This window comes from Oncorhynchus kisutch, linkage group LG30, assembly GCF_002021735.2.
Source record: "Oncorhynchus kisutch isolate 150728-3 linkage group LG30, Okis_V2, whole genome shotgun sequence".
Taxonomy (NCBI): domain Eukaryota; kingdom Metazoa; phylum Chordata; class Actinopteri; order Salmoniformes; family Salmonidae; genus Oncorhynchus; species Oncorhynchus kisutch.
This window is the reverse complement of record NC_034203.2, coordinates 21,710,928-21,734,276: the sequence shown is the minus strand read 5'-3', so window position 1 is coordinate 21,734,276 and position 23,349 is coordinate 21,710,928. Positions and strand designations below refer to the sequence as shown.

General features: G+C 42.6%; 1 protein-coding gene across 1 annotated transcript in view; it reads left to right on the top strand.

Moving 5' to 3' along the window:
* Positions 1–496: 496 nt before the first annotated feature.
* The window catches only part of LOC109875206 (XK-related protein 4), a 62,561-nt gene continuing 39,708 nt past the window's right edge, over positions 497–23,349 (top strand). The window contains exon 1 of the mRNA XM_020467442.2: positions 497–1,341. Within this exon, the coding sequence (XP_020323031.1) occupies positions 656–1,341 (686 nt within the window). The 5' untranslated portion in view covers positions 497–655. The remainder of the gene's footprint in view (positions 1,342–23,349) is intronic.

Sequence of the window (23,349 nt, the reverse complement as noted above, 5' to 3'; positions counted from 1 at the left end):
TTGTCAACTAACAATCATTCAACGTGATTTAGGTTCAAGGTTGGGTGAAAAAATACAAAATTCTCTGAAGTTGATGACTTTTTGCAAATCCAATCAGTTTTCCACGTTGATTCAACGTTTAAATTATGTGGATTCGACGTTGATTCAACCAGTTTTTGCCTAGTGGGTCTGGATTAGGTTAATAGCCTATTGTATTTTGTTCATCGTTGGTCAAGTATAACCTACCTGAAATATTGGCCAGGCCTTCGATTCATTTTATTGAAGTGCTTTGGAATATATATATAGCCTATTTATATATATATTTTTTAAATTAGCCTATAAATTAGTTTTAATTAGGCCTATCAAGAGTGAATTGCAATATGCTGTAGCTCTATTGTGGCTATTGAGGAGAAATGTGAGGTGAGGAGCGACTGAGGAAGAGTTGCGAAGCAATGATGTCATAGTTTCAAGTATGTGCCATGGGAGAGCATATGGTTCGTACCCGCTGCCGAGCGGTAGGGTTGCTTTGTTATGAACAGGCGGCGCTGTAGCTGGCGGAAGAGGAGGTCGCCCAGCCCAGTATCTCTTCGCCTGGAACACAGAAGCCGAGGGGGAGACAAGAAAACGGGAGGAGAAAATACGGTGTTGGCTGGAGGAGAAAGAAAAAGCTACGATAATGGCCGCTAAATCTGATGGGGTATTGAAAATTAGAAAGAGCGATGTAGCGTTCACGCCTTTGCAGAATTCGGACCACTCAGGCTCAGTACAAGGACTCGTTCCAGGATCGCAGCCGGATTCGGGAACCGGGGATGGGGAATTCGTGAATGGGGAATCGCGGTGCTGTGGTTCTAATTCGACATGTCTTCGCCTTGGCAGAGAGCAGCAAACTAAATACACGATATGGGACTGTCTATGGATTCTCGCTGCAGTGGTTGTGTATTTCGCCGATGTAGGCACCGACATTTGGCTTTCTGTCGACTATTACCTCCGTCGCGACTACTGGTGGTTCGGGCTCACGCTATTTTTTGTTGTGCTAGGGTCGTTCTCCGTCCAAGTCTTTAGTTTTCGGTGGTTCGTCCACGATTTCAGCACCGACGAGGGCTCCAATGCCGCCGGTGCGGCAAACTGCTCATCCCACATGGACGGGAAGCTGCTGAGCGGTTCGGCTTCTCATGGAGATGTGGGCGCCCAACCGTCCACACCTCAAAGACAGGCGTCCACCGCGAGCAAGAGCAACACCACAACCAACAGCAACAGCAGCACGGCAACCCCGACTAATAAGAAAAGGTCGGCGTCCTGTTCAGTATTCATATGGTCCGCGCAATCGGTCACCCACATCTTGCAGCTTGGACAGATATGGAGGTAAGTGTTAAATATGCTCTTTGGAATGAAGAGAGTTGCAGCCCATTAGCCTACGTGTGTTTAACTTCTGACTGCACGTACCATATAGCCTACACTTAGCTCCCATCATGCCCAAGAGGGTCTACTGTTATTAATTATTAGGCACCAACTGCCATAGAACGTACAACATTTCAGGTTTTACGCGCACTGCAAAGCATTTTGAGTAGCATACCCTGAGTAGCTTCTTGGTGGGTTATAGGTGTTACATCTTAAATAAGCAATCATAGGGAGAGAAAATAATCTGTCGCAAAACAAAATGGTATCATGTTTCATGATGTGATATCCTTGTGAACGTGTTTGGTCCAATGGCGAGCTCGACGTTGTGCATGTTCAATTGAATTCCTCACACCATACAGTATAGGGCTAGATGTATGTAGCCCAGCTTAGCATACAAATGGGAAACTCTTTACAACTAGGCCTATTATTTACAAACAAGTACATTATGTGTGAGGAAAGAAACAGTAATAAACCACATTGTTCTCCCTAAATTAAGAATATATCAAATATGTATCGGAGACATTTGGGTTCTGAACATTGTGTGTGTGTGTGTGTGTGTGTGTGTGTGTGTGTGTGTGGACCAGGGCGTCAATACACAGTCTTTTTTGCAAAAAGCATGTCATGTCAGAAGAAATGGATTGTAAATTCACCCACATCAAGTTCAAAATCTATTGATAGAAACATATACTGAGGCATGATATTGAATAAAATCACATTGCAAATCCATTATTAATGACATTGAGCTTTTAACTTCAAGAATTTCTTGAATTAAATACAGGGGGCGTAACAAGCTATTAATGGATATTGCTTCCATTCTCAAATCAATTTCTCTCTGGTGCCATCCTATTTTTGTATCCATTCTGTTCCAGTCACACACATGTTATCTGCCACTGGGCTAATTTAATGTGGGTGTGTTCACACATGCATTATTATTTGCATGTGATATTATGTTTTATTGATTTCCAGTTTATCTCCTGGCCATGCATGTTAAGGGCATCGCACAATCTACGATAATGTATATTTCATGGGGGCTTGCACCCTTGACTCCTTATGTAACTCCTTGACACTGCCACACTTCAGCACTTGAGCATTTAGGTAAAGGGGAAATTCAGTAGTACAACTGAATGCCTTCAACTGAAATGTGTCTTCCGCATTTAACCCAACCCCTCTGAATCAGAGAGGTGCGGGAGGGCTGCCTTAATTGACATCCACGGCGCCCGGGGAACAGTGGGTTAACTCCCTTGCTCAGGGGCAGAACGACATGTTTTTTACCTTGTCAGCTCAGGGATTTGATCCAGCAACCTTTCGGTTACTGGCCCAACGCTCTAACCGCTAGGCAACCTGCCGCCCCATTTAGTTTCATCATTGTTATGTCACATTGTCTGGTGCATTGAGAATACTGTAGATCTGACTCCACCAGGGTGTGTATCCTCAGAGAGTAGACAGGGTATTGTTGAGACACGGCAGTGAGCACAGTAGTCTGGGGAAATCAGGCAAAGTTGAGGGTGGCATCCCAAATGGCACCCTATTCTTTATGTAGTGCACTACTTTGGACCAGAAGCCCTGGTCAAAGTAGTGCCGTATATAGGTAATAGGGTGCCATTTGAGACACAGACAAGGTTTTATAAATGGCTGAGTGTTAATGAAGTTCATCAGACCCCGTGTGAGCCATGTTGGTTCCTGACAACAGTTATGACATGACATCATCACCATGTATATTATTAGCACGATGACTCTGTAATTGTTTGTCCAAACAGGTTTCCATCAGATATTTCTCCAAACACTCACATTGGAAATGGTTTATGGTTTGAATAATTCAGTTATTTCTGAATTATGATTAACATTTTTTCAAATGCATTTTCTGTATTAGTTTCCTCTTATTTCACACACACAATGTAACATTTTCAGTAAAGTTTTCCCCTTTCAATTGCAGCTGTGGGGTTAATAATATGTCTGTCAAACTTCCCCCTAAGTGTTTGTATTTATTATGGATCCCCATTAACTGCTGACAAGGCAGCAGCTACTCTTCCTGGGGTCCAGCAAAATGAAGGCAGTTTTATACAATTTAAAAAACATTACGATACATTCACAGATTTCACAACACACTGTGTGCCCTCAGGCCCCTACTTCACCACTAGCACATATCAACAGTACTAAGTGTGTGTGTGTGTGTGTGTGTGTGTGTGTATGTGTGTATAGTGCATATGTTATCGTGTGTGTATGCAGGTGTCTGTGCCTATGTTTGTGTTGCTTCACAGTCGCTGCTGTTCCATGAGGTGTTTTTTATCTATTTTTTAAATATTATTTTACTGCTTGCATCAGTTACTTGATGTGGAATAGAGTTCCTTGTAGTCATGGCTCTATATAGTACTGTGTGTCTCCCAAAAGCCAACACCTCATTTGGCCGCCTTTCGTTCCAGTACTCTGCTGCCTGTGACTGGAACGAATTGCAAAAATCGCTGAAGTTGGAGACTTTTATCTCCCTCACCAACTTCAAACATCAGCTATCTGAGCAGCTAACCGATCGCTGCAGCTGTACATAGTCTATTGGTAAATAGCCCACCCTTTTAACCTACCTCATCCCCATACTGTTTTTATTTATTTACTTTTCTGCTCTTCTGCACACCAATATCTCTACCTGTACATGACCATCTGATCTTTTATCACTCCAGTGTTAATCTGCAACATTGTAATTATTTGCCTACCTCCTCATGCCTTTTGCACACATTGTATATAGACCCCCCCCTTCGTTTTCTACTGTGTTATTGACTTGTTAATTGTTTACTCCATGTGTAACTCTTTGTTGTATGCTCACACTGCTATGCTTTATCTTGGCCAGGTCGCAGTTGCAAATGAGAACATGTTCTCAACTAGCCTACCTGGTTAAATAAAGGTGAAATAAAATAAAAATAAAATAAAATAGTCTGTTCTGGACTTGGGGACTGTAAAAATACCTGTTGTAGCATGTTTTGTGGGGTATGCATGGGTGTCTGAGCTGTGTGACAGTAGTTTAGACAGACAGCTCGGTGCATTCAACATGTCAATATTGCTCATAAAACAAGTAGCGATGAAGTCAATCTCTCCTCCACTTTGAGCCAGGAAAGATTTACATGCATATCATTAACATTAGCTCTTTGTGTACATCCAAGCGCCAGCTATGCTGTCCGTTTTTGTGGCACCTGACCACACGACTGAAAAGTAGTCAAGGTGCGACAAAACTAGCGCCTGTAGGACCTGCCTTGTTGATAGTGTTGTTTAGAAGGCAGAGCATCGCTTTATTATGGACAGACGTCTCCCCCTCTTAGCTACTACTGTATCAATATGTTTTGACCATGATAGTTTACAATCTAGGGTTATTCTAAGCAGTTTAGTCAATTCCACATTATTTATTACAAGATTTAGTTGAGGTTTAGTGGTTTGTCCCAAATACAATGCTTTTAGTTTTAGAAATATTTAGGGCTAACTTATTCCTTGCCACCCACTCTGAAACTAACTGCAGCTCTTTGTTAAGTGTTGCAGTCATTTCAGTCGCTGTAGTAGCTGACGTGTATGGTGTTGAGTCATCCGCATACATAGACACTCTGGCTTTACTCAAAGTCAGTGGCATGTTGTTAGTAAAAAAATAAAGCAAGGGCCAAAAACAGCTGTCCTGGGGAATTCCTGGTTCAACCTGGATTATGTTTGAGAGGCTTTCATTAAAGAACACCCTCTGTGTTCTGTTAGACAAGTAACTATTCATCCACATTATAGTAGGGGGTGTAAAGCCATAACACATGCGTTTTTCCAGCAGCAGACTATGATCGATAATGTAAAAAGCTGCACTGAAGTCTAACAAGACAGCCCCCACAATCATTATCGTAAATTTATCATCAGTAGTCCAGATGTTTGTTGTATACGTCACATCTTTGGATTGACACTTACAGTACCAGTCAAAAGTTTGGACACGCCTACTCATTCAAGGGTTTTTCTTTATTTTTACTATTTTCTACACTGTAAAATAATAGTGAAGTCATTAATACCATTGAAATATCATATAGAATCATGTAGTAACCAAAATGTTTTTACACAAATCAAAATATATTTTATATTTGAGATTCTTCAAAGTAGCCACCATTTGCCTTGACAGCTTTGCATTCTTGGCATTTTCTCAACCAGCTTCACCTGGAATGCTTTTCCAACAGGAGTTTACGAACATGCTGTGCACTTGTTGGCTGCTTTTCCTTCACTTTGCGGTCCAACTAATCGAAAACCATCTCAATTGTGTTGAGGTCGGTGATTGTGGAGACCAGGTCACCTGATGCAGCACTCCATCACTCTCCTTCTTGGTCAAATAGCTCTTACACTGCCTGGAGGTGTGTTGGGTTATTGTCCTGTTGAAAAAAAAATGATAGTCCCACTAAGCGCGAACCAGATGGGATGGCGTATCACTGCAGAATGCTGTGGTAGCCATGCTGGTAAATAAATCACTGGCAGTGTCACCAGCAAAGCACCCCCACACCATCACACCTCCTCCTCCATGGTTTACGGTGGGAACTACACAGCCGTTCTACTCTGTGTCTCACAAAGACAGAGCGGTTGGAACCAAAAATCTCAAATTCAGACTCATCAGACCACAGGACAGATTTCCACCAGTCTAATGTCCATTGTTCGTGTTTCGTGGCCCAAGCAAGTCTCTTCTTATTATTGTTGTCTTTTAGTAGTGGTTTCTTTGCAGCAATTCGACCATGAAGGCCTGATTTACGCAGTCTACTCTGAACAGTTGATGTTGAGATGTGTCTGTTACTTGAACTCTGATGCATTTATTTGGGCTGCAATTTCTGAGGTGCAGTTAACTTGAATGAACTTATCCTCTGCAGGTAACTCTGGGTCTTCCTTTCCTGTGGCGGTCCTCATGAGAGCCAGTTTGATCATAGCGCTTGATGGTTTTTGCAACTGCACTTAAAGAAACGTTCAAAGTTCTTTGAACTTGGTATTTGGATTTGGTCTTTTACCAAATACGGCTATCTTCTGTATACCACCCCTACCTTGTAACAACACAATTGATTGGCTCAAATGCATTAAGAAGGAAAAAATTCCACAAATTCGTTTTTAGCAAAGCACACCTGTTAATTGAAATGCATTCCAGGTGACTACCTCATGAAGCTGGTTGAAGGAATGCAAAGAGTGTGCAAAGCTGTCATCAAGGCAAAGGGTGGCTACTTCAAAGAATCTCAAATATAAAATATATTTTGATTTGTTTAATACTTTTTTGGTTACTACATGATTCCATATGTGTTATTTCATAGTTCTGATATCTTCACTATTATTCTACTATGTAGAAAATAGTAAAAATAAAGAAACCCAGGAATGAATGTGTGTACTGTATTTAACAATGGAATAGAACTGATTCCATTTCAAATGAGCAGCCAGGCAGCCTCAGTGTATACAGTATATACAGTGCATTCGGAAAGTATTCAGACCCCTTGACTTTTTCCACATTTTGTTACTTTATGACCTTGTTCTAAAATTGATTAATTAAATATTTTTTTCCTCATCAATCCACACACTATAATGACAAAGTGAAAACAGATTTATAGAGATTTTTGCAAATGTATTAAAAATAAACAGCTTCCTTTTTTACATAAGTATTCAGACCCTTTGATATGAGACTCGTAATAGAGCTCGGGTGCATTCTGTTTCCATTGATCATCCTTGATGTTTTTACAACTTGATTGGAGTCCACATGTGGCAATTTCAATTGATTGGACATGATTTGGAACGGCTCACACCTGTCTATATAAGGTCCCACAGTTGACAGTGTATGTCAGAGCAAAAACCAAGATGTGAGGTCAAATTAATTGTCCATAGAGCTCCGAGACAGGATTGTGTCGAGGCACAGATCTGGGGAAAGGTACCAAAACATTTCTGCAGCATTGAAGGTCCCCAGGAACACATTTGCCTCCATCATTCGTAAATGGAAGAAGTTTGGAACCACCAAGACTCTTCCTAGAGCTGGCCAGCCGGCCAAACTGAGCAAGCGAGGGAGAAGGACCTTGGTCAGGCCTTGGCGACGGTTCTACTTCCAACAGGAAAATGACCCTAAGCACACAGCCAAGACACCGCAGGAGTGGCTTCGAGTCACTGAATGTCCTTGAGTGGCCCAGCCAGAGCCCAGACTTAAACCCGATCGAACATCTCTGGAGAGACCTGAATATAGCTGTGCAGCAACACTCCCCATCCAACCTGACAGAGCTTGAGTTGATCTGCAGAGAAGAATGAGAGAAACTCCCCAAATACAGGTGTGCCAAGCTTGTAGCGTCATACCTAAGAAGACTCGAGACTGTAATCGCTGCCAAACCTGTTTTTGCATCATCATTATGGGGTATTGTGTGTAGATGGATGAGAAAAAAAGCAATTTAATACATTTTAGAATAAGGCTAGAACGTAACAATATGGAATAAGTGAAGGATTCTGAATACTTTCTGAATGCACTGTGTCGTTTTTTAGTGAATCTGTACTTTACTCTTTCTATTTTTGATGACTTTGTTTTACTCCACTACATTCCTAAAGAAAATAGTCTACTACATACATTTCCCCTGACACCCAAAAGTACTCGTTACATTTCCAATGCTTAGCAGGACAGGAAAATGGTCCAATTCACACACTTATCAAGAGAAAATCCCTGGTCATCCATGCTGCCTCTGATCTGTCCGATTCACTAAACACATGGTTCTTTTGTAAATGATTGTGGAAGTGTTGGAGTGTTGAAGTGTTGAAGTGTTGAAGTGTTGGAGTGTTGGAGTGTTGGAGTGTTGGACTGTGCCCCTGGCTATCCGTCAATTAAAACAACAAGTAAATCATGGCGTCTGGTTTGCTTAATAGAAGGAATGTGAAATGATTTTTACTTTTGATACTTATGTATATTTAAAACCAAATACTGTTTTTCTTTTTACTCGAGTAGTATTTTACTGGGTGACGTTTACTTTTACATTTTCGATTAAGGTATCTTTACTTTTACTCAAGTGTGACATTTGGGTACTTTTTCGACCACTGTCTACCAGCTGGACCAAACCGTTGAGGTTTTGCTCCAGATCCTCTTGTGCCACCACCCACCTTCTTCTACGATAGCTCACTGGCAATTGGATTCGGAACACAGAATTTAAGCACAGAATTCACTGGCGCTGGAAGAAAACATCTAGAGTTCTGCTTTCTGGTCACACCCAGTGTCCATGTTCTGTCTCACTACTGTAGAAGTACACTATCTCTGGAAGATTGATCATCATCAGAGTGATCATATAACGTTTGTATAGTTTAACGAGTCAATGGGCCAGGCTTCTGCTATACAACTAACTTGTATTGTCAACCATTGTGTTCATACTGAATCCTGTCATGGAGATGATGCCTCTCCTTCGATACGTCCCAAATATCACCATATTCCTTATGTAGTGCACTACTACCCTATGAGCAAAAGTAGTGCAGTATATTAGTAATAGGGAGCCATTTGGGACGCAGACCTTGTCTTGTGTGTGAAGTATCATTCTTAGGACGCCATGTATAAGTGATTTATGGTAGCATCAGTGCATCGTCAATCTGTACTAATGACTACATTTTGTGTAGGATGATGCTGGTAGGCTATTTTGTATTTGGAAGACTGTCATATTTCTAATCTGTGCATAGTATGCATCACAGGTTGTAGTTTCAAGTTCTGGTCACAGAGAATGAGGCATATTTGCTGTTGATTTATTTTTGGAGTACAATTGTCAACACTTTCACAGAGTTCTGAATTAAAACACGTACGTAGTCTTCAATGGTAATAGTTTTCATGTTTTGATTGGTTAACAGTCCCCTGTTCGTCAGGGGTGCTGTGAGAGTTAGTTAAGAACCATTCAAAGAGGTAGGGTTTCAGACTTTTCTGAAGATGGGCAGGAACTCTGTCACCTTGAATTTAAGGGGGAAGCTTGTTCCACCATTGGGGTGCCAGGAAAAAGAAGAGCTGTGACTGGGTTGGGAGCTGCCCTCCTGTAGAGGTGAGAGGGCTAAGAGACCAGATGTGGCAAACAGAGTGCACGTGTTGGGATGTAGGGTTTGAGCATACCCTGAAGGTAAGGAGGGGCAGTTCCCGTTGCTGGTCCATAGGCAAGGACCAGGGTCTTGAAGCGAGCTTTGGCTGGAAGCCAGTGGAGTGTGCAGAGAAGCGGAGTGACATCAGAGAATATAGGAAGGTTGAAAACCAGGCGGGCTGTGGCATTCTGGATAAATTGTAGGGCTTTGATGGCACAAGCGGGGAGCCCAGCCAACAGAGTTGAAGTAGTCTAGACGGGAAATTACAAGTGCCTGGATTAAGACCTTCGCCGCTTCCTGTGTGAGGAAAGGTCGTACTCTACGGATATTGTAGACTATGATCCTGCAGGAGTGAGTCACTTTTTAAAATGTTTGCAGAGAACGACAGGGTGTTGTCCAGGGTCACGCCAAGGTTCATTGCACTCTGGAAGGAGGACACTGTGGAGTTGTCAACAATGATTGAGAGATCTTGGAGCGAGCAGGCCTTCCCAGGGAGGAAGAGCAGCTCTGTTTTGTCGAGGTTGAGCTTGAGGTGGTGGGCCGACATCCAAGCTGAGATGTATGCAAGGCACGCATAGATGTGTGTCCCCACCTGGGTGTCAGAAGGGGGAAGGAGAAGGGTAGTTGAGTGTAATGTTTTGGTCCTTAAATGAAACTGGTATACTTTTTTATTCATCACAATTTTCTTGAACCAATTATGTTCTTTAATGCAGGGCCGACAGACAAGTTCCTTACTTGTATGACACCTCCAGCAGTCCTATTCATGATTACGACAGAGCCTGGGCGCAAACCAAGAGTCTCTGATGGCACAGCTGGCGCTGCAGTACAGCGCCCTTAACCACTGCGCCACCCGGGTGGCCTTTATTCATGGTTTAATTTACAAAGATTATACCTTTTTTAAAACATTAAAAAAATGTATATCTGCATTTTTGTTTGTTCTGTCTTTTCTGGTGGATTAAATTGAAATTGAAACCAACTTTCTATGGCTTGTTTTAAAAATGGTCTCTTTTCCTAAAAATAGAGGAAAAAAGGAGAGGACCTAGAACTGAACCCTAGGGGACACCAGTAGCGAGAGCACATGGTGCAGACACAGATCCTCTCCATGCCACCTAGTAGGAGTGACCTGCCAGGTAGGATGCAATCCAGGAGTGTGCAGAGCCTGAGACACCCAACCCTGAGAGGGTGGAGAGTAGGATCTGATAGAGCCTGAGACACCCAACCCTGAGAGGGTGGACAGGAGGATCTGATAGAGCCTGAGACACCCAACCCTGAGAGGGTGGACAGGAGGATCTGATAGAGCCTGAGACACCCAACCCTGAGAGGGTGGACAGGAGGATCTGATAGAGCCTGAGACACCCAACCCTGAGAGGGTGGACAGGAGGATCTGATAGAGCCTGAGACACCCAACCCTGAGAGGGTGGAGGAGGATCTGATAGAGCCTGAGACACCCAACCCTGAGAGGGTGGAGGAGGATCTGATAGAGCCTGAGACACCCAACCCTGAGAGGGTGGACAGGAGGATCTGATAGTAAACTGTGTTGAAGGCAGCGGATAGATCTAGGGGGATGACAACAGAGAGAGAGTCAGCTTTGGCAGAACAGAGAGCCTCTGTAACACAGAGGAGAGCGGTCTCAGTTGAGTGAGCTGCCTTGAAGCCTGACCGGTTAGGGTCAAGAAGATAAGTCTGAGAGAGATAGCGAGAGAGTTGGTCAGACAGCAGGCTCAAGTGTTTTGGAAATAAAATAAATAAGGGAAATATATATTTTTTTAATTACCCCCTTTTTCTCCCAAATTTCAACCTTGTCACATCGCTGCATCTCCCCAACGGGCTTGGGAGGCGAATGTCAAGTCATGCATCCTCCGAAACATGACCCGCCAAACCGTGCTTCTTAACACCCGCTCGCTTAACCCGGAAGGCAGCCGGACACTGTTCACCTGGCCAGCCGGACATCACTAGTCACAGGATTTAATCTGTCAAGAGAGGGGAGAAAGAGGTCAAGGTGTAAGGTAGTTCTGTGTGAGTGGGATTAGTGGGCTCAGTAGGCTGAGTGAATGAGGAGCGGATGCCGTCAACCTTTTTTTTTCATTAGTGGTTGACAAAGTCGTTCGCAGAGAGTGAGGGGGGGAGGAGGTGGAGGATTAAGGAGGGAAGAGAAAGTGGAGAATAGTTTCACAGGGCTGGAGGCAGAAGCTTTTAGAGTGATAGAAAGCAGCTTTAGCAGCAGATACTGAGAAAGAGAAGGTGGAGAGGAGGGAGTGGAAGGATGATAGGTCCTCCAGAAGTTTAGTTTTCCTCCATTTCCGCTCAGCTGCCAGGAGCCCTGTTCTGTTAGCACGCAGTGAGTCATTTGGCCATAGAGCAGGAGGGGAAGGTCGAGCCGGCCGGGAGGATATGGGACACTGAGATGCAGACAGGGAGGAAAGTATGGTCGAAGAGCCAGAGTCAGGAGACAGGAGGGAGAAGGATTTAGCAGACAGAGGATAGGATAGAAGAGGAGAGAATAGTGGGAGAGAGACAGCAAAGATTGCAGTGGCGCATCTGGGTAGGGATGGAGGAGAGAAAAGGAAACAAAGTAGGAATCAGAGACACGGAGGGGGGTTACAGTGAGATTAGTAGGCAAACAGCCTCTAGTGAAGATGAGGTACAACATATTGCCTGCGTTGTGAGTATGAGGTGACTGGGAAAGAGTGAGATCAAAAGAGGCAAGGAGGGGAAAGAATGAGGTGTAAAGAAAATAATTGAAGTCAGGCGTCGGGGGGGTCGAAGCCGGCTAGTACGATGAGTGGTGAGCCATCATCAGGAAATTAGCTTAAGGTGTCAAGCTCATTGAGGAATTCTCCAAGGGCACCTGGTGGGCAATAGATGACAACAATGTTAGGCTTGAGTGGACAAGTGACAGTGACTGCATGGAATTCAAATTAGGAGATGATCAGGTGTGTGAGGGAGAAAATAGAACATCTCCAGGAATGAGTAGCACAGTATCACCACCATGACGACCAGATGCTCTCGGACTATGAGAGAACACCTAGTCAGATGACGAGAGAGCAGCTGGAATAGCAGCGTTGTCTGGGGTGACCCATGTCTCTGTCAGTGCCAAGGTGTAGGGACTGAAGGGCAATATAGGCTGAGATGAACTCCGCTTTATTGAACGCAGATTGGCAGTTCCAAATGCTGCCGGAGACTAGGAAATCCACATGGGTTGTGCACGCAGGGTACAAAAAATGATAAGGGTTGCAGTCACCGGGTCGTGAGCATCTTTAAAACCTACAGAGAGAGGAGTGAACTGGGATAGAAATCACACACATACTTGCCAAAGCTACAAAAGAGCTAAATGAGATCATCAGAAAATAACTAGGTAAGATACTCAAGTGAGAGAGTGATGTGGAGCCTTCCTCTCTTTACTTCCTCAAACAACTCGGCAGAACAACTCGGAAGAACGTCTTTGTTTCGGCGATAACATTGTCGTTTGACAATACCACCGTTTACAGCTGCCACTGAAAAATGAGGGGGAACTAAAAGTACTAACACTAATTCCTAGCAAAGGTGAAAGACATACCTCCCAGAACTGATGCTGATTGCCTAGTAGAGGTGAAGAAAACACCCCCTAACATACAATACACCCACAAATTAGCAAGACTGTTAGACAAATAGGCCTGAAACTAGTCCACAGCAAGTCACAAGTACTGAGCAATGATTTAAGTAGGCTACTAGGTAAAAGACAGCAATTAAATTGAATTGCCCTAGCAAGACAATACCAACAGCTAAAAATGCCGCTGGAGAAGAAGGCAGATGTTTTACGTGTGCCGAACCGATTGTGTTTTTTTGTTTGTTCATTTGTAACTTATTTTGGAAACTTATTTTGTACATAATGTTGCCGCTACCGACTCTTATGACCGAAAATAACTTCTGGACATTACTCACCACGCGATTACTCACCACAGACTGGCAGAATCCTTTTTTTCCTTTAACGAGTCAGACGAGCCCAACGATAACAATCTACTGCTTTCTCGGGAACAGACCCAGATCCCCGTGATTTGTGTGAAGATGAGGCAGAGAAAAAGGGGCCAGAGGGAGGTCTGCTTTCTGGGAATTTGTAGGCGATCAAATAAACCCCCACTTCCTTCCATTCTGCTAGCAAGCGCTCCATCGTTGGAGAATAAAATGGATTACCTACGAGCAAGATTAAACTACCAACAGGATGTTCAAACTGTAATATCTTATGCATCACATAGTCGTGGCTGAACAACGACACTATCAACATACAGCTGGCTGGTTATACGCTGTACCGGCAGGATAGAACAGCGGCGTCTGGTATAAGACAAGGGGCGGAGGGCTATGTATTTTTATAAATAACTAAGGAATATCTAGTAAGTCTTGAGCTATTGCTCGCCTGAGGTAGAGTATCTCATGATAAGCTGTAGACCACACTATCTACCTTGGGAATTTATCTGTATTTTTCGTAGCTGTTTACATACCACCACAGTCAGAGGCTGGCACTAAGACAGCATTGAATGAGTTGTATTCCGCCATAAGCGAACAACAAAACGCTCATCCAGAGGAGGCGCTCCTAGTAGCCGGGGACTTTAATGCATGGAAACTTAAATCAGTTTTATCTAATTTCAATCAGCATGTTAAATGTGCAACCAGAGGGGGGAAAAAAACTCTGGACCACCTTTACTTCACACTCAGAGACGCATACTAAGCTCTCCCTCGCCCTCCATTTGGCAAATCTGACCATAATTCTATTCTACTGATTCCAGCTTACAAGCAAAAATTAAAGCAGGAAGCACCAGTGACTAGGTCAATCAAAAAAGTGGTCAGATGAAGCAGATGCTAAACTACAGGACTGTTTTGCTATCACAGACTGGAATATGTTCCGGGATTATTCCAATGGCATTGAGGAGTACACCATATCAGTCAATGGCTTCATCAATAAGTGCATCGATGACGTTGTCCCCACAGTGACCATACCCCAACCAGAAGCCATAGATTACAGGTAGCATCCGCACTGAGCTAAAGGAGCAGGTTGACAGCTTCACTTTCGTTGGTGTCCACATCAACAACAAACTAACATGGTCCAAGCACACCAAGACAATTGTGAAGAGCGCACGACAAAACCTATTCCAGCCACCCTAGTCATAGACTGTTGTCTCTTCTACCGACATGTACATATTACCTCAACTAACCGGTGCCCCAGTACCCCCCTGTACAGTGCCTTGCAAAAGTATTCATCCCTCTTGGCATTTTTACTATTTTGTTGCGTTACAACCTGTTTTTTTAAATTATTTTTATTTAAATTTCATGTAATGGACATACACAAAATAGTCCAAATTGGTGAAGTGAAATTTAAAAAATAACTTGTTTCATCAAATAAAATTTCGAGAAATTAAACGTAAAAATGGTGCATGCATATGTATTCACCCCCTTTGCTATGAAGCCCACAAATAAGATCTGGTGCAACCAATTACCTTCAGAAGTCACATAATTAGTTAAATAACGGACCACCTGTGTGCAATCTAAGTGTCACATGATCTGTGACATGATGATCTGTCTCAATACACCGGTTCTGAAAGGCCCCAGAGTCTGCAACACAACTAAGCAAGGGGCACCACCAAGCAAGCGGCACCATGAAGACCAAGGGGCTCTCCAAACAGGTCAGCGACAAAGTTGTGGAGAAGTACAGATCAGGGTTGGGTTATAAAAAAGTATCAGAAACTTTGAACATCCCACAGAGCACCATTAAATCCATTATTAAAAATTGGAAAGAATATGGATGTCACGCCTTGGTCATAGTGTTTTGTGTTTTCGTTATATATTTTGGTTAGGCCAGGGTGTGACATGGGTTATTGTGTTGTCGTATTGTTTTTTTTTGTAGGCATTGGGATTGTGGTTGATTAGGGGTGTGTCGAGTGTAGGCTTGGCTGCCTGAGGCGGTTCTCAATCTGGAGTCAGGTGATTCTTGTTGCCTCTGATTGGGAACCGTATTTAGGTAGCCTGAGTTTCACTTTGTATTTCGTGGGTGATTGTTCCTGTCTCTGTGTAGTTTCACCAGATAGGCTGTATTTAGGTTTCACGTTCCGTTTGTTGTTTTTGTATTTATTAGTTATTTCATGTATCGTCCCCTTTTTCTTCATTAAAGACATGAGTAACCACCACGCTGCATTTCGGTCCGACTCTCTTTCGACAAACGAAGAACGCCGTTACAATGGAACCACAACAAACCTACTAAGAGAGGGCTGCCCACCAAAACTCATAGACCAGGCAAGGAGTGCATTAATTAGAGAAGCATAAAAGAAACCAAGGATAACCCTGAAGGAGCTGCAAAACGCCACAGCGCAGATTGGATTATCTGTCCATAGTACCACTATAAACTGTACACTCAGTGGCCAGAAAAAAGTAATTGCTCAAAGAAAAAAAAATAGGCAAACACATTTGGTCTTTGCCAAAAGGCATGTGGGAGATTCCCCAAACATATGGAAGAAGGTACTCTGATCAGATGAGGCTAAAATTGAGCATTTTGGCCATCAAGGAAAACGCAATGTCTGGTGCAAACACAACACATCTCATCACCCCAAGAATATCATCCCCACAGTGAAGCATGGTGGTAGCAGCATTATGCTGTGAGGATGTTTTTTATCAGCAGGGACTGGGAAACTGGTCAGAATTGAAGGAATGATGGATGGCACTAAATACAGGGAAATTCTTCAGGGAAACCTGTTTCAGTCTTCCAGAGATTTGAGACTGGGACAGAGGTTCACCTTTGAGCAGGACAATGACCGTAAGCATACTGCTAAAGCAATACTCAAGTGGTTTAAGAGGAAACATTTAAATGTCTTGGAATGGCTGAGTCAAAGCCCAGACCTCATTTCAATTGAGAATATGTGGTATGACTTAAAGATTGCTGTACACCAGCAGAATCCATACAACTCAGTTTTGCCTTGAAGAATGGGCAAAAATCCCAGTGACAAACTTACAGAGACATACCCCAAGAGACTTGCAGCTGTAATTGCTGCAAAATGTGTCTCTACAAAGTATTGACTTTTGGGGGGGGATAGTTACACACGCTCAAGTTCTGTTTTTTGTTTATTGTTTGTTTCACAATAAAATAAAATAAATTGCATCGTCAAAGTGGTTGACATGTTGTGTAAATCAAATGATACAACCCCCCCCGCCCCCCCCCAAAAAATCCATTTTAATTCCAGGTTAAAAATGCCAAGGGGGTGAATACTCTCGCAAGCCACTGTATATAGTCTCGCTATTATTATTTTACTGCTGCTCTTTAATTACTTGTTACTTTTATTCTTATCCATATTTTTTAAAACTGCATTGTTGGTTAGGTGCTCGTAAATAAGCATTTCACTAAGGTCTACCTACACTTATTGTATTTGGCCCATGTGACTAATAAAATTGTATTTTATTTTATTGAATCATATGATGCTACATAAGCTACTTATCATATGATGATCATATGATGCCCTCCCACATACTGAAGTATACCTAAAGGTGCACAAACTGTATTTTTTGTGTAAAATACAGTGTGTACTGTGTCAAACCTACTTCCTCTCACTTACACATTGCAGTATATTAGTACTTGCCCACTCAATCCCAGTAGACCATGTATTTATTTACCTAGTGTGGGACAAGCTGTTGCTATAACATCAGAACACCATTCTAGAGGATAACTCAGCAATGCAATGCTGTTGAGGCAGCTGAAAATAAACCACAGCAATTACACTTTTAATTAGTAGTTTTCCGATTACGTCATACTATATGCTTACCTGTTGACAGCTGCTGGCTAGTTAGTCTGGATGAGTAGACTGCCTACCTGTATCGTATTGTGGTGTGATGTTGGATGGTGCTAGGAGGGAGAGAAAGAGAGAGGGGGGAGGGAGAGGCCACACACACCAGATGGGCTCACACTGCCCACCCAGCATCAGGAAACAAACACCCCAACAACTGGTGTCGCTCTCTCCTAATTGCCCCATAGTGAAACAGGATGTTTCCGCTCCCTTCCAGTACTGCAGTTTGAGTGCCTTTCTTTTAATTAATGTTGCAACATGCCTCATTTAACAAACAAACAACTTCAAAGTTAATCAGTGCTGCCATGGTGCGCTGTGTACATCATGTGTATTTATTCACTGCAGACCCCCATCCTTCCAAAAGGATGTCTTACTAGGAAACACCCTGTGAAATGCATGTTGTTGTTTTTTTTGTTTTTTACAGTTTCCTGCATGTATGTCCTGTCTGCTTTGGGATGGTCAGCCTTTGGACAAAACAATGATGACAAACCTACTTAGCTACCACTTTTTTATTAAATTCACTGTGAGGCTAATACATTTAATGACCGACTGACCTAGTGGGGGCAACTTAATGACACAGCAGTATAACCCTGTGCATTCCATATTGATCTTCATTAAGAATCCCTACTTAAAGAGCAACTTGGTCCTGAATGTTTGTGATGCATTACAGCCCTCTTCAGTGGGTCTTGATGCTCCTGATGGTTTATTGGCAGTTTAATATTTCATTTCTGTATGGCTTGATTGCGTCTTACAAGGTGGACTATAAAGTATGATTGCGTGATTGACCGTAACATCTCCTGTGAGAGTCATCAAACCATAGATTGTGTAGAAATTAAACAGATAATAGTTATTCTGTATAATGCCGTTTGTAAGTTAACTGTGGGAAATAGTGAAAACAATATTATACCTCTGACTCAATGTCCAAAATAAGGTGTGACAAATTTAAACCTCTGTTTTTAACCATATTTGTTTGAATATGGTGTATTGAATATTAACTTGAGGAATTACAAAGCAAATGGAAGTTGATTCAATTTATAACCCGTAAACACAGGAAAATTCCTAAGCGCTATGTACCTCACAGAGGAAAGCTGTTTCCTTAAACTGCCACATTTCAGAGAGACTGCTTCTTATACCAGTGAATGGCCCAACAAGTAAGCCTCCTAAATGTATTGCTGTGGTCATGAGTGGAGCAGCTTGCTTCCATTGAGCTCCTCCATTACAGAGAAGGCATTCTGTAGGCTTTAGCAGCATGGGGGACTTAAAGCTGATACATACTCCCCATTCAAGGAGTAGAAGGATTGTATAGGATTGGAACCCACTACTCCAGTCAATACAGAGCGAGAGCAAGCAACACACTCTAAGTCCCATAATGCACAAGGCTCACAGGGGGATACCTGGCTGGAGTGTTCCATCAACAACACTGCTCCAACACCCCCTCTACCACTTTCATCCATGTCAGTTTTTTTAATTATCTCCCCACCAGCCAATGACACACAAGGTTCCATAAAGACTATGACCTGTGCTTCTTTTTCCTCTATTTCCTATAATCAGAACACCAGAGGAAGTATTTGCTCTCCCACTGACGACATAACACAGCACTTCTTGTTCCTGAAGGAGTCACAGAGAGAGTAGAGGAGAGCAGTGTCTCCATCAGGGAGGGATGTCCACCTTGGATGAACATTTAACCAGATGCTTTTGGACGGACCTGTTACTGTCCATTTGTTCTCTGGATTAAAATGAAGCCCCCCCCCCACACACACACAGTGGAGGTGCAGTGTGATGAGGCCCATCCGTGAAGCCCAGGGGGGCCTGCTTCTGCTCCAGGTGGCTGCAAAGATTCCAGACCCTCCATTTACCATCCCCATTATATACAAACCTTTGTTTGAATTTTTGCGTTGTTCTTAACTTGTTTTGTACATATTAGGTTGGAGTCATTAAAATTCATTTTTCAACCACTCCACAAATTTCTTGTTAACAAACTAAAGTTTTGGCAAGTCGGTTAGGACATCTACTTTGTGCATGACACAAGTCATTTTTCCAACAATTGTTTACAGATTATTTCACTTATAATTCACTGTGTCACAATTCCAGTGGGTCAGAAATGTACATACACTAAGTTGACTGTGCCTTTAAAGAGCTTTGAAAATTCCAGAAAATGGTGTCATGGCTTTAGAAGCTTCTGATAGGCTAATTTACATAATTTGAGTCAATTGTACCTGTGGATGTATTTCAAGGCCTACCTTCAAACTCAGTGCCTCTTTGCTTGACATCATGGGAAAATCTAAATAAATCAGCCAAGAACTCTGCAAAAAGATTGTAGACCTCCACAAGTCAATAAGTGCATTGAGGACGTAGTATCCACAGTGACTGTACGTACATACCCCAATCAAAAGCCATGGATTACAGGAAACATTCACACTGAACTAAAGGGTAGAGCTGACACTTTCAAGGAGCGGGACTCTAACCCGGAAGCTTATGAGAAATCCCGCTAAGCCCTCCGACGAACCATCAAACAGGCAGCCACCCTAGTCATAGTCTAGTGCCAAGTCTATGTCCAAGATGCTTCTAAACAGCTCCTACCCCCAAGCCATAAGACTCCTGAACAGCTAATCAAATGGCTAGGGATTTTTAGGGATTTGCTTAGAACTGCATTGTTGGTTAAGGGCTTGTAGGTAAGCATTTCACTGTAAGGTCTACACCTGTTGTATTCGGCGCATGTGACAAAATTTGATTTGAAACTACTACAGCTACTTCTCCGAAATGGCCTCCCAGAGTAGAGCCAATAATAGAGCAGTCATGGTGCCAACAAGCTCTTCAGGCTGGCCAGCAGGTTGCATATCTTTCAAAGATGCGCACCCGCCCTCCCAGGCTCCATGTCGGTGTGAGTGTGTGTGCCAGAGTCTTGAATTGGCACACAGAGGCTCCATTTGAAAACATCTGTCTCACGTGTGCACGCGTGCGTGCGTGCATTATAGAATTATAGGATCTCTATGGTGTGTGAGGCTTGGGTATCGGCCAATGTGCCAGGCAGTCCTGGGTCCATTCCTCTACAATCTGCCCACCACGTGATGGGACGTTAGGATCTTTCTCCACCACCTGGATGTTGAATATACCCCTGGCTTAGAGCTGACACAAGATAGTCAGGATGACGTGTTTCAGGAGCTTCTTTATCTATTAATAAGTGCAGTGTAACGGTTCTCTTCGATCTCCTCCTCTGACGAAGAGGTAGAACAAGGATCGGACCAAAATGCAGCGTGATGATGATTCATGATATTTTAATGAAGGAAAAAAACTATACATGAAGAAACTACAAAATAATGCAATGTGAAAACCGAAACAGCCCTATCTGGTGCAAACACAAAGACAGGAACAATCACCCACAAAACACTCAAAGAATATGGCTGCCTAAATATGGTTCCCAATCAGAGACAACGATAAACACCTGCCTCTGATTGAGAACCACTCCAGACAGCCATAGACTTTGCTAGATACCTCCACTAAGCCACACACCCAATAACTAACAAAACCCCAAGACAAAACACACCACAATAAACCCATGTCACACCCCGGCCTGACCAAATAAATAAAGACAAACACAATAATACTTCGACCAGGGCGTGACATGCAGTAACTTCTGATTATGGGCCATCACAGAATAGATCCACCTCATAGTATATTAACCCTTGTAGAGATGAAACGGTATGAACATTTCACATGACGATTATAGTGACCAGTATTTTCACAGTATTATTAAAATGTGCTGAACATTTTCAAAAAGTACTGATAGACACACTGAAATCATTTCACCAAGTTTTATATTGAAAACCAATAATCAACAAATAAAATTAGCAGCACTATGAAATTTGTGTGTGCATAAACATTAAAATAATAACGTTAACATTAAAGATGCCACCATGTGGCCATGAGAGGTAAACGTTTCCCCAGTGCAGATTTAAATGAACACAACCTTAAGTAAGCAAATCAAATAAACAAACAACCAATACAATTAGCAGCACTGACTTTGTATTGAGGCACGTCATCCTTCATCTGCCTCAGAAAGCCAGGCCTCTCAACACATTGAAATTGCATCATGTCCTTTGCAATGAGGTCTTGAGCATTTTTGATGTGGGTGCATAAGCAGCCTGCCTTATAAATGTTTGTTCGAGTGTCTGTGTCACAACTGTAAATGAGGAGGGACCAGTAGCATCACAGGGTTTGCCTGCTGCTCGCCCACTCTGTAAACAAGGGAATAGCAAATGTATTATTATTATTATTATTATTATGTTACATTATTATTAACACACACACAATTTACATAAATACAAAATGAGTCTTAAGAAGACAGTGATAGTAATTGCAATAAGCCCGACAATTTACATAAATACAGGAGTCTTTTATAGGAGTCTATAGTGTTCCTCCTGTTGAAACACTTTTACAACCAAGTCGACGTCTGCCGGATTTTAAATGAACAAATGATGTTGGTTGGGTATCGTGTGCAATGGGCGAATAGAGTCTGCAGACACCCAATCATACAGCAGCAGAACAACGTGTAGTGTTTTTACAAGACTAGGTAACACTGAACGCTTCAGTTTACATTATTGACAAGCTATTAGCAAGTCAGACAGACAAACCATGACATTTTCCCCCATTCCGAAGTCCCCACATCATCCATTGAGCTAAAAGTTAACTTACCTTGTGTAGGCTATAACGTAGTGGGTGGTGATCACGAATATGACTCAAGAGATTTGAAGTGTTGCCCCCTTTCGCAGCGATTGTTTTTGCATGTTCTGGAGACAGGGTGACCATCTTCGATTAAGTTTCCCTCGGCACTCTTGTAAAACCAAAAATACGACCACACTTCAGATTTGGTCCTCTTAGAAGGCTGAAAAATCTCCCGGCGCTGTCACTGCCTTCCGCCATGTTTTCACACAAAACAAAACACACGTTTCATTACCACGGTTTTAATGATAATTCAAATTTGAAACGGTAATACTAATCATTTCATCCCTGCATTACTGCTCACAGTTTACGAATGTAGTGATAACAGTGTTCTTTGAAAAAATCTGCCCGACTAAAATATTTCAAACACATGAATGACTTCAGAATCGTATCACATTATGATGAACTGTCTGCATTAAGACTTCAGATCTCTACCATTTTTTTTATTATTACAGGGGTGCGGTTGGCAGGTTTCTGTCCTGCGCATCTCAGATTATGGTCTTTAACATAGGCTCCTGCCGAGTTGATTGGTCTCCATGGCAATAGAGGAGACCAATCAAATGGCTTTTTCTTTGTCTTTCTTTCATTTCTGATGTTGTTGAGAAATTAATCTGGCAGGGAACAGCTAGCTACCTGTCTGTCTGTATGTCTGTCTATCTGTCTGTCTGTGTCTTTCTGATGCAAAAATGTACTTTCTATGCCTGTGATATGTGGTTGTCCCACCTAGCAATCTTAAAATGAATGCACTAACTGTATGTCGCTCTGGATAAGAGTGTCTGCTAAATGACTAAAATGTAAAAAATTATGTCTGATATGTAAGAATGTGCTTCATTAATGGTATTTTGTGGTGATAGAATTACATCAGCAGTGATTGTCATCACACACTGTCTGTTGTTTGATGGTAACAGGCAGAAATTTGAAAAAATATTATGTTTTCACAGAAACAGAGTACAATCACCTACATACTGCTATCAAACACCCACACTACTTTCAAGCTCACAATATTAAGGCTCTTCCTCTGATATATGGAATGGCCTAAAGCAAAGCAGTTGTTGTATTGCATGTTTTACATATTATATTTTGTACCGAAAATAGATACTAGATTTTACATGGCCACTTCATAAGCAGACACTTTCTGTCATTCCATCCTTTACCTGTACTAACATATGAGGTGTTTGTGTATGTGTGACAGAGATGCTCTCTAAAGAGGCCCTGTGCTTTGTGCGTTTTGAAGATTGTCACTCCCTGAGTCCTCCGTCAGAGCAAGGCTGCTGTGTGTGTGTGTGTGTGACTATGGCTGTGTGCAGGCCAGGTCAGGGAACAGTGCGTTGTCAGCAGGACAGCTGCAGCGTGAGCCATGATGTGCAGGCAGTCAGTCCTCTCCTCAGAACCAGGATACTGCTGTTTGCTGCTA